The sequence below is a fragment of the Lutra lutra genome, chromosome X, assembly GCF_902655055.1.
Source record: "Lutra lutra chromosome X, mLutLut1.2, whole genome shotgun sequence".
Classification (NCBI taxonomy): domain Eukaryota; kingdom Metazoa; phylum Chordata; class Mammalia; order Carnivora; family Mustelidae; genus Lutra; species Lutra lutra.
The window spans coordinates 418,632-431,455 of NC_062296.1; the positions used below are offsets into that span (position 1 = coordinate 418,632).

The following is a 12,824-nucleotide window of genomic DNA, read 5'->3' on the forward strand; positions in this document are numbered from 1 at the left end:
AAAGACTCCACCAAAAAACAAACAAACAAAAACTAGTATTGATAAAGGAATTCAGTAAACTCACAGGATACAAAATGAATGTACAGAAATCTGTTGCATTCCTATACACTAGTAATGGAGCCGCAGAGAGAGAAATTAAGAGAACAATCCCATTTACAAGTGCACCAAAAATAATAAGGTACCTAGGAATAAACCTAGTCAAGAGGTGAAAGACCTGTATTCTGAGAACTATAAAGCATTGAGAAATTGAGAACATAAAGAAATTGAAAGACATTCCATGTTCATGGATTAGAACAGATACTGTTAAAATGAATATACTACAAAAAGCAATCTGCACATTTAATAGAATCCCTTTCAAAATACTAACAGCATTTCTCACAGAGCTAGTACAAACCAATCCTAAAATTTGTATAGAACTACAAAAGACCCCAAACAATACAACATTTTAAAGGAAAAGAAAAGCTAGAGGCATCACAATTCCAGACTTCAGGTTATATTACAAAGTTATAGTGATCGAAACAGTATGGTACTGGCACACAATAGACACTAGATCATAATAGTGATCACTACAACATAATGGAAAACCATGAGATAAACCCTAAATTATATAGTCACTTAATCTTTGACAAGACAGAAAAGAATATCCAATGGGAAGAAGACAGTCTCTTCAACAAATGGTGCTGGGAAAACTGGACAGCAAAATGCAAAAAAAAAAAAAAAACCAATAACTCAGCCACTTTCTTTCACTGTACACAAAAATAAATTCAAAATGGATTAAAGACTTAAATGTGAGACCTGAAACCATAAAATCCTAGAAGAGAGCACAGGCAGTAATGTCTATGACACTGGCCATAGCAAAATTTTTCTCGGTATGTCTCCTGAGGCAAGGCAATTAAAAGCAAAAATAAACTATTGGGAATACATCAAAATAAAAAGCTTCTGCACATCAAAGGAAACAGTCAACAAAACTAAAGGCAACCTACAGAATGGGAGAAGATATCGCAAATGACATATGCAGTAAGGTTTAGTATCCAAAATATATAAATAACATATAAATCAACACCCAAAAAAAATCCAATTTTTAAATGGACAGGAGAAATGAGCAAACATTTTTCCAAAGACATACAGATGGCTAACAGACAAATAAAAAGATGCTCAACATCACTCATCATCAGAGAAATGCAAATCAAAACTACAATGAAGTATCACACCTCACACAAGTCAGAATGGCTAAAATCAAAAACACTAGAAACAAGTGTTAGTGAGGATTTGGAGAAAAAAGATTGCTCTTGCACCATTGGTGGGAATGCAAACTGCTATAGCCACTGTGGAAAAAATAGAACTACCCTACAATTCAGCAGCTATAACTACTGGGTATTTACTCCCCCCCCAAAAAAAAACCTAATAATTAAGAGGGATGCTTACATCCCAGTGTTTATTGCAACATTATTCACAATAGCCAAATTATGGAAGCAACCCAAGTATCTATTGATAGATGAATGGATAAAGAAGATGTGGTATATATATATATATGTATATATATATATATATATATATATATATATATATATATATACACACACACACACACACACAATGGAATATGATTCAGCCACAAAAAGAATAAAATCTTGCCTTTTACAACAACGTGGACAGAACTAGAGAATATAATGCTAAGCAAAGTAAGTCAGAGAAAGGCAAATGCCACATGATTTCACTCATACGTGGAATTTAAGAAACAAAGCTAACAAGCAAAGGAAAGAGAGACAAACCAAGAAAAAAGACTCTTAACTATAGAGGACAAACTGTTGGTTACTAGAGTGGATGTCAGTGGCAGGATTAATGAAGTAGGGGATGGGGATTAAGGAGTGCACTTGTCAAGATGAGCACTAGATAATGTATGGAATTGTTGAATCACTGTATTGTACACCTGAAACTAATATAACACTGTATGTTAACTATATTAGAATTAGAAAATAAATGAATGAATGACACTCTCAATAAACAACATCCAGGACCAGACAGCTTCGCTGGTTAATTCTACCAAACTTTCAAAGAAGATTTTAATATTTATCCTCAAACTCCTCTAAGAAATTGAAGAAGGAATGTTCCCAAACTCATTTTATGAGGCCAACATTACCCTGACACAAAGAATAAACAAAGACATCAGAAAAAGGAAAGGAAGTTAGTTAGTTAGTTAGTTAGTTACAGGTCAGTATCCCTATGAACATAGACCCAAAAATGCTCAACAAAATATTAGCAAATTAAATTCAACAGTATTTTAATAGAATCATACACCATGATCAAGTGGAATTTATCCCAATGATCCAAGGATGGTTCAATATCTGCAAGTCAATCAGCTATTGGTGGGTGACACGATTTAATATATGGAAACCCCTAAAGACGCCACCAAAAAAACTGTTAGAACTCATAAACAAATTCAAGGTGCATGGTTCAAGAGTAATATAAAAAATTTGGTTGCATTTATATACACTAACAATGAACTATCAGGAAGAGAAATTAAGAAAACCCCATTTAAAATTGTATCAAAGCCAATAAAATTCTTAGAAGTAAATTTAACCAAGAAAGTAAAAGATTTATACACTGAAAACTATAAAAATTGATGAGAGAAATAGAAAAAAGCACTAATAATGGAAATGCATTCCATTCTTGTGGATTGGAAGAATGAATAGTTTAAATTTCCATATTAGCCATAGCAATTTACAGACTCAGTGTAATCCCTATCAAAATTCCAATGGTATTTTTCACAGAAAACAATCTAAAGAAACAATTCTAAAATTTGTAATGAGGTCCAAAAGACCCAAATAACCAAAGCAATCTTAAGAAGAACAGATCTAGGAAGGAGAAGAAGATGGTGGCAGACTAGGAGGTCCCTAACCTTGTCTCATCCCACAAACACAACTATATAACTATCAAATCATCCTAAATCCCCATGAATTGACCTGAAGATTGACAGAACAAACTACACAACCAAAGGGAGAGCAGAGGCCACACTGAAGAAGGTAGAAGTGTGGACATGTGGTTTAGAGAAGAAACGGATTACTGGTGCTGTGGAGGAGAAGGAGCTGTGGTCATGGAGAAAGATGAGAGAGAGGAGCACACAGGGGAAGGCACAAGGAGAATGTTTCCCCAAAGCCATTGGCTTGGAAAATGAAAGGGGCTTAATTTCATGATTCTTGCAACCAGCAAGGCTTAAAGACTAGAGTTTTAAAGTTCAGGAAGCCTGACTACAGTAGAGCCCAGAGGGCACAGCCCTGCTCTTAAAGAAAAGGCAGGCAGACAACCCGGGACAGATAGCATGGAAACAGCAATTTGAAGAGTGCCTGGGACACACAGGTGGGGGGAAGATTATTTTCTCTTCTCAGAGCCCATCCCTGATGGGCAGCATTTGGGGAGATGCCTCTCTCGGAACAAAAGGGCTGGCTGGCACCATTGCCCAACCCCATCACTCAGCATAAACACAGAGTCACCAGTGGGAAACAGTGCAGTGCTGACACAGGCTCCTAAGTTGCATAGACCAAGCCCCATGTCCCCGCACTCTGGCAGGACTGCCCTTCTCAGTCAAGCTTGTTTAAGTCCCAGCATGGCAGACCCCTCCTCCAAAAGACCAGCTCAAACCACTGCCCACACCACATTTCCCAACTCCAGAACAGACATAGTTAAAATTCACTACATTCAGGCCAGGGACTAAATACTGCCCACTGCAGGCCAGGAGAGCCTTTGTACATGACTGGCTTGAAGGATAGAGCAGCCAAAACACAACAGCAGAGCACACACTACACACACCAGAGACAATCCCTAAAGCTCCAGGGCCTGGGCAGTACATGACCTCTTCTTCATAACGCCATTACTTTCAAGAGCAGGAGACATAACTGCCTTCTCTAAAACAGAGAAGAAGGCAGAGACTTAAGCAAAATGCCAAGTTGGAGGAATTTATCCCAGATGAAAGGACAAGATAAGGCCACAGCCAGAGACATAAGTAAAACAGATATAAGTACCATATCTGATGGAGAATTTAAGCAAGAGTCATAAGGATACTCACTAGGCTTGAGAAAAGACTAGAAGATTTCACTGATACCCTTACCACAGAGATAAAAGAATTTTTAAAAAATGAATCAGAGATGAAGAATGCAATAAAAGAGACTGGAAACAGGCTTGATGCAATGAACAGCAGGCTGGAAGAAGCAGAGGAATGAATTAGAAGAAAATTTTTAATTTTCTAACCCTAGAAGAAAAAATAATGGAAAATAATGAAGCTGAACAAAAGAGAGAATGAAGAATAAGGCAACACAAGAATAAACTTAGAGAACTCAGTGACTCCATCAAACATGTAACATTCATATTTATAGGAGTCCCAGAATAAGAGAAAGAAAAGGGGGGATAATTTTTATCTCAGAAATAATAGCTGAAAACTTGCCTTCCTTTTCTGGGGAAGGAAAAAGATATCCAGATCCAGGGGCTACAGAGAACTCACATTAAAATCAACAAAAGCAGACCAACACCAAGGCATATTGTAATTTGGCAAATCTAGTAATAAAGAAAAAAAATTTTAAAGCAGCAACACAAAAGTCCTTAATTTACAAGGGAAGACCCATAAGGTTAGCTGTAGACCTCTCCAGAAACTTGGCAAGCCAGAAAGGAGTAATATGATATATCCAACATGCTGATTGGGAAAAATCTGCAGCCAAGAATACTCTCTAGCAAGGCTATCATTTAGAATAGGAGAGAGAGTTTCCCAGACAAACAAAAACTAAAGGAGTTAGTGACTCTATAAACCAGTCCTGCAAGAAATATTAAAGGGGACTCCGAGTGGAAAGAAGAGACCAAAAATGACAAAGACAAGATAGGATCAGAGAAATTCTCCAGAAACAATGACAAAACAAGTAATAAAATGGCAATAAATACACAGCTATCAATAATTACTTTGAATGTAAACGGACTAAGCACTCCAATCAAAAGGCATAGGCTGTCAAGAAACAAATAATCTGGTTTTTTAAAAAACGGGGGGGGGGGCAGAAGACATGAATAGACATTTTTCCAAAGAAGATATACAGATGACCAACAGAGACATGAAAAGAAGCTGCTCAACCTCACTCAGCATCAGGAAAATACAAATCAAAGCCACAATGAGACACCACCTCACACCAGTCAGAATGGCTAAAATTAATAAGTGAGGAAATGACAGATGCTTGTGAGGATGCGGAGAAAGGGGAACCCTCCTGCACTGTCAGTGAGAATGCAAGCTGGTACAGCCACTCTGCAAAACAGTATGGAGGTTCCTCAAAAGTTAAAAATAGAGCTACCTTATGATCCAACAATTGCACTATAGTTTACTTTTTACCTTGTGTATCCACTAACAAATCATTATAGTTATGTGACTTTACTATTTTTGTCTTTTAACCTTCATTTATAGATTTATAAGTGATTACCCACCACTATTACATTAGAATATTATAAACTTAATTATATATTTACCACTACCAGTGCGATTTGTACTTCTCATGTTTTGTTGTTCCTAGTAAGTGCCTAGTTTAGCTTATAGCAGTCACTTTAACATTTCTTATAAGGCCAGTCTAGTGGTGATGATCTTTAGCTTTTGCTTTTCTGAAAAACTCTTTATCTCTTCTTCAATTCTGAATAACAACTTTGCTTATGGTATTCTGGGTTGGAAGGTTTTTTTTTTCTTTCATCTCTTTGAATCATACCACTCCCTTCTGACCTGCAAAGTTTTTGCTGAAACATGTGCTGTAGTCTTATGGGGGTTCCCTTGTATATAATAAGTTGTTTTTCTCTTCTTTTAAGATTATCTCCTTGTCTTTAACTTTTGAGAGTTTAATTATATTGTGTCTCAGGGTAGGTCTCCTTGGAGTCCTCTTTTGGAGATTCCATGGGCTCTCTGGATGTAGCTGTCTCTTCCTCTAGTTTAGGGTAGTTTTCTGTTATTTTTTCAAATAAGTTTTCTGCCCCTTTCTCTCTTCTCCTGGAACCCCTATAATGTGAATATTGGTCTGCTTGATGGAGTCTTATAATTCCCTTAAGCTATCTTCACTCTTTTTCATCATTTTTTTTTCTTTTTGCTTCTCTGATTGAATTCTTGCTTTGTGTCTTTGAGTTTGCCGATGTTTTCTTCCACTTTATGTGGTCTGCTCTATTGACTTTTTCAACTCAGTTATTGTCTTTTTCAGCTCTGATTCCTGCTTGGTACTTTTTACTATTTTCTATATCATTGTTGAAAGTCTCACTTTGTCATGCATTGGTCTCCTTTGTTTCTTCATTTTTCTTTCTCTCTGTGTGGTTTCTGCATAGTAGATACAACAGCCACCTCTCCCAGTCTTGATATAGTGGGTCTTGTGTAGGAGATGAACCTTATCATTCAGCTCAGCCTTAGCTCTTGGCTGTCTTGCAAACCTTTGTGATTTTCTAAGCACTTTCTGTGGTTTTAGTGGCTCTCGATAGTTGAAGGTGTGTCAAGACCTGTCAGTCTCTCAAGGGGGAGGATCTTAGTTAGCACCTAGATGCAGGGTGATTGGAAGCGAGACCCTTGGTTAACAGCTTTTAAAGTATGCAAGCAGACTTCTTTCCAGAAAAGACTGGGAGCTGGGCATTTCTGTATGCTCCCTTTGCAATGAGCCTTCGGTAGATAGCCACTTAAGAAACATTTCTTTGTTTGTTACTGTCCTATAGAATCATCACTAAAGCCCCACTGGCTGCTGAAGCCAGGTGATCAAGGGGTGTATCCCCTGGACAGCAGCCACAAAAGCCAGAGGGAAATGTGGGAATGGTACCCACTGGCTTTCTTCATCTCCAGGGAGGAGTGCAGTCTATCCCTAGATGTGTGCCAAAATAAATACAAGCCTGACCTTCAGGAAGCAGCTTTTAAAGTATGCAAATAGGCTTCTATAGAGAAAGACTAAGATATGGGTGTTTCTGTCTGCTGTCTCTATACTAAGCCTGAGGAGTTTTCCACAGTGAGTCTTCATAAGCCCATTAAGAACTGTTTTCTTTGTGTTCTATAACCAGGTAGGTCTCATGGATGAAAGCCTCATTGTCTTCTAAAGCTAGGTATTTGGGGGGCCCATCCCTCATGCAGATCTTTTTTTAATATTTTATTTATTTGCTTGCCAGAGAGAGACACAGTGAGAGAAGGAACACAAGCAGGGGTAATGGGAGAGGGAGAAGCAGGCTTCCCGCCAAGCAGGGAGCCCAATGCAGGGCTTGATCCCAGGACCCTGGGACTATGACCCAAGCTGAAGGCAGAGGCTTAATGACTGAGCCACCCAGGTGCCCCTCATGCAGACATCTTAAAAGTTTGGGCACTGAGTGTTGAATCCAAACTTCACTCCTCAGGGAGAAGCTTGGAGTTGTGAACTTCCTTCTGATTGGTGCACCAGGGGTGGGTATATGATAAGATTATGTTTCAACATTTTCTACCCATTTGATATGGGGTTTTTTTCTTATCTATCCAATGTGTAGGAGTCACTCCACTAGTTTCTGGATTTCTTTCAGAGGGAATTGTCCTACGTGTAGCTGTAGATTTGGTATATGCATGGGGAGAGGTGAGTTTGGGAGATTCCTATGTTGCCATCATGGACCAGAATCACCAGCATTATTTGTAATAGTCCTAAACTGGAAACTACTCAAATATCTATCAAAAGTAGAATGGATGAATAAATCTATCTATATAACACAACAATGATGAATCTCCTAAATATAATATTAAATGAAATAATCCAAACACAAACAAGTATATACTGTGGTATAATATTTGTAAAATGTTTATAAACAAGCAAAACTAATCTTTGGTGACAGAAGTCATGATGGTAGTTATCCTTGGGTTAGGGGAAAGACAAAATGGAAAAGGGGACAAGGGAGTGTTCTAGGGTGTGGGTAATGATCTATTTATGGGCCTGGATGCTAATGATATGGATGTGTTTACATCATGAAAATACATCAAGCTTATGATTTACGTACTTTTCTGTATATGTACTAAACTTTAATAAAAGTTTAATTTACCTTAAGTAAAAAAGAAAGCCTTTAGCGAAGACTTTTCAATGATTTTCCATAGTACTCAGCATAAAACACAGAATCCTTACTATGGCCTACAAGGCTATGCATGATCTGGCCCATGGCTACTTCCTCCACATTATTCCTTATCGTTATTCCCCTTGTTTACTCAGCTCCAGCCACATGGTCTTCTTGCTGTTCTGCAAACATAATAAAACACCTTTCCATCCTAATGCTTTTACTTACTGTTCCCTTTTCCTGGAATACTCCTCTTAACTTGTCACATTCTTGGTTTCTCATCATATAGGTAGCAGCTCAAATGTCACTTCTTCAAAAGAGTCCTCACTCAACATACTCCATCTGAAATAGACTACCCAGTTACTTTTTATCACACTACAGTATTTTTTTATAACATCTGTAACTAGATATGTATTTATTACTTGTTCATCATTTGTCTTTCTTAATAGAACATAAACTCCCAAGAGGCCGGGATCGTGTCTGCTATGTTCATCACTGTATCTTTAACACCTGACACCATCTAGCACATAGCAGCTGCTCATGTAAATGTAAGATTTGAATGAATGAGTGATGATCACTGGGTAAACTGTCAGGTATGGCTATAGCTTGGATTTTCCCCACAAAGGGAAACACCTGAGAAGTTTTAAATCATTCTGCTAAAAAGAAAACCTTGTTAGTATAACCTCTCTTGCCCACCTCAGCTTAGTGAATAGAAAGAAAGCTCAGATCTTTCCCCATTGCTTTTGTAAAATATGGCAAAGAGAATGTACTTTAGATAAAACATCATATCCTAAAATGGAAGAGACCAGCTGGAACTTAACTTCTATCTCCTACCTCTAGATTCTCCAAAGGAAAAAATATATATATGGTCAACAGGCAATAGTGCTCCTTTCTGCAATCCTATAATTCCCAAGAGAACATTAACTTATTCTCACCTTATCTCTAGGACAAGTAATGAATACAGACAAAGCCTTATATAAAATTGCCCAATAAGCAACAGGTGTCTTTAACATGTGTTTGAGGATATCTTTTCTTCTCATGATTTCATCTTAGATACAACAACTATGACAGAGCTGTCATCAATACTGTACCTTATGATGTTGTCCATCGTTGGTATGCAGCACACCGGACTCTGACAGTAGAGTTGAGGAGACCTGAGAATGAGTTTTGGGTCAAACTAAAGCCTGGCCGGGTGGGTGCCCAGTGCTAAAGATGTCAAGTAAGCTTGTTATACTGAAGCAGTGAATAATGGGTAATTCTTTAATATGTGAATCCCAGTCTTGCAAAGGTAAAAGTGAAAAGAGTCCTGGGTATTGGATCTGGTCCTGCCATTCACTGAATTATGTGGAAGCAGGTCCCACAACATATGTAGGCATCAGTGACTCAGTGGCTCTATATGTATAATGAGGGGGTTGAACTTATTTTTTGCTCTTGTTATAGCCTCTGAATGAAGAATATCTTCAGCTTTGCATAAAACATAATGAAATAATTTAACTCTTTGAGAAAGTATATATTAAAAATTAAGCAGAAAGGAAAATGAAGCCAGTTATCTGATTTGCTTTGATAAGAGAATAATTACTCAAGAAACATAAGCTCCTCACGTGCAGGGCCTAATTACCTGCTATTGCCTTTGTAACTTCCATGCAGCCTACTACAGGGCTGTGTACATCCTAATTTCCAAATGTTTGATCTCAAAAAGAAAGATACCTCATTGAATGTAACTAGAGAACAACCTAAAGGTTTTCTTTTAAGTGATCTTTTCTGATTTAGAGTTCCTTTGGTCTGCTTTTGTTCTGATGGTGTTTTTTTCTCTCTTTTTGCCCATTCACAGGTCCTATTTATAGACAACTGGCGTGTCCTACATGGCAGGGAATCCTTCACTGGCTACCGCCAACTTTGTGGGTGCTATTTATCAAGGGATGATGTATTAAACACTGCTCGTCTCTTGGGGCTTCAGGCTTAAAATTGACAGCATTAAGATTATGAACACACCTGGTACCCTGGCTACCAGAATTTCATATCAGCAAAATAATACTGTGTCAAAATCTACCTCAAATTGTCACCTTATCTCATCACACAAAACAGAAGTTGCAACTAGAACTAGTTAGAAGGAAATGCATTCTAGGAACAAAAGTCTTTATAAAGTAGCAGTTTGCAAGATGCTTAAAACACCTTAACACACTTAAAAGTCATTGAGGACCCCAAAGTGTTCTTGGATTTGTGTTATATCTATTGATACTAACTGTAATAAATATTAAGACTGAAAAATGTTTAAAATTCGCACATCCCTCCGTATCAGAGAGATGGCATCATCACATGCCATATAGCCTTTGGAAAAACCCTCTGTACATTTGTGAGATAATAAGAGTGAAAAAGGAAAATATCATCTTAGTGTTATTATAAAAAATATTTTTAACCCACAGGCCCACTGAAAAGGGCTCAAGGATCCCTCCAGGTGTTTTCAGACCACGCTTTAAGAACCATTGGGCTGGAGGGTAACTTAGGACAGTCTTGTACATAGATTATGGATTAAAGAGTTTAGCTGAAATCCTAGATTTATATCTACAGTGTCCTAGAACTACAGATACAATAGAAATTGCTTGATAGCACAAGCTTAGTGATAAGATAGTAACTGAATATAAACTGTTTTATCTTACAAGAAGGATTATCTCCATCCAAGACATCTCTTGAAGAGTTAAACTAGGAAGCCACAATAGCGCCTGTGGAATAAGTCCATCAGTTCAGTAATTATGTGAAGGATCATTGCAGAAAATTTTTAGAGACTTCTGAGGTTCCATATGATAATGCATATATACACACATACACCACAAGATAATACAGAGGGTTAGTCTATAAGACTGTTCAGTGAACTCATCATGACAAATGATGTGCCTATAAAGAACTGGAAATTAATATGCAACCTTGCATTTTTGCTTTTGATGAAATTTAAGATGCAGTCTATTTCCTCCATTTCTGCTAATCTTTTTTTTTTCTTATCTTAAAATATTATACATTTTCGGGGCGCCTTGGTGGCTCAGTGGGTTAAAGACTCTGCCTTCAGTTCAGGTCATGATCCTAGGGTCCTAGGATCCAGCCCCGCATCAGGCTCCCTGTTCAGCAGGGAGCCTGCTTCTCCCTCTCCTCCTGCCTGCCGCTCTGCCTACTTGTACTCTCTATCTTTATGTCAGATGAATAAATAAAATCTTTAAAAAATATATTATACATGTTAATTGCTAAGATTTGACTGGGTTAAGTATAATACCTTATTTCTTTTATTTTTAATGGCTCCCTTCATATATGGATGCAGGGACAGAGAGATGTGTATGAGGCGTATTGTCCCCTAGCTTTCATTTAAAGTGAAGCTGTACAATAACTGCATTGAGCACTATAGAATGATGAAAGCCAATCTAGGCCAGGATGTGCAGAAGAGGGGAAAAAGCATCATTAGTGAGGCTGGAAGTCATAAAGCAAAGTCAGTACTCTGACAGAGAATAAAGTCTAATCTGATATTCACAGAGAGTCCCTAGTACACATTTAGTAGTTTATGCATCATCTTATTGACTCAAAATATTTCTGCATTTTGTTTGTACTATATAGGAATCTTTAGGAGTCTTCATGAAATTTGTTGTCCTTGGTCAAAGGATTGATAATTAAGCCTAGGTCTTAAAGAATATACCCATTAGCAGTCAGAACAGAAGTAATATTTTAACATGCAATCTATTCTCCCTATTGTTATGTACTCCTAAAATATGTCACTATTAGTCTTCCTCTGGATATTTGCCCTTCTTGAAATTTTCCTAATTTAGCCTTGAAAATTATATTTTAACTGTGGTCAGCATTGATTTATTTCAAGGAAAGGACATATCCAGTTTCCTAGAGGGATAAGGATACAGATCAATCTTCTTCCTCACCATTACCTTTTGTTTCCCCTGGGACCTTGATTCATTAATTATTTCACCCTCAGTTTCCTAAATTTTCAATCCATACTTTTCTATAGTGTACTCCCTTCATAGGAATAAAGAAGGAAGGGAATAATTTGAGAGCTGATCATGGAGCATTGACAACTTTCTTTGTAAAAATTTTTTTTACATCTCTTTCTGGTGTCCCTGAATATGTAAGCATGGGTCTAGGTCTACCAAACTCAGTGTTGTAGAGTTACTTTTACCTTTTGCTAAGGTGGGATAGGATCAGTAGGGTCAGGAGCACAGCACCTAACATAGTCATGTAATTACACATTTGTTGGAATAAGAATAAAATAATGAATCCTTTTCAAACAAATTTACCAGATATTACCATGTTCTCTGTAAGGATGTCCTTTTGTGTTTAGCAGTTAACCAGAACTGAATTTTGTCTACCTTCATCTAGAATGACAAACCATTCAAGTGTGTTCAGGACTGAGGGGTTTTCTGGGCTGCAGAACTTAGTGTTAAAACTGGGAAAGTCCCACATAAACCAGGACTACTGGTCTCCCTATTTTCTTGCTGCTAGCAATGTCTTTTTCTTTAGTGTTCATCAGTGATGCCTACTTTTGTCCAAATGCTTGTGAATCACAACCTCACAACCTGTGTAGCCTATGATGAAAAGGAAAAAATATATATGAACTGTGATGTGTTGTGGTGGTTCCCAAAGTAGTCCAGCAGCAGCAGCAGCAGCATTTGAGCACTTGTTAGAAATGAAAATTCTCAGGCCCCAAGCCAGACATACTTAATCAGAAACTAAAGTATTTGAAGCCAGCAGTTTGTGTTTTTAGCATGCCCTCTGGGGATTATGTTGCCTTCCAA

At 37.6% G+C, this 12,824-nt stretch overlaps 1 protein-coding gene across 6 annotated transcripts in view; it reads left to right on the forward strand.

Moving 5' to 3' along the window:
• TMLHE (trimethyllysine hydroxylase, epsilon) overlaps positions 1 to 11,139 on the forward strand; it is a 92,078-nt gene extending 80,939 nt beyond the window's left edge. For 4 of the 6 annotated variants that reach the window (XM_047715723.1, XM_047715718.1, XM_047715719.1 and 1 more), the window contains 2 exons: positions 9,097 to 9,235; positions 9,875 to 11,139. In XM_047715723.1, the coding sequence (XP_047571679.1) occupies positions 9,097 to 9,235; positions 9,875 to 10,006 (271 nt within the window). In that variant the 3' untranslated portion in view covers positions 10,007 to 11,139. Of the gene's footprint in view, positions 1 to 9,096; positions 9,263 to 9,874 lie in introns of all 6 variants that reach the window. The other 2 variants (XM_047715722.1, XM_047715724.1) reach the window with 2 other exon arrangements.
• The last annotated feature ends 1,685 nt before the right edge of the window (positions 11,140 to 12,824 follow it).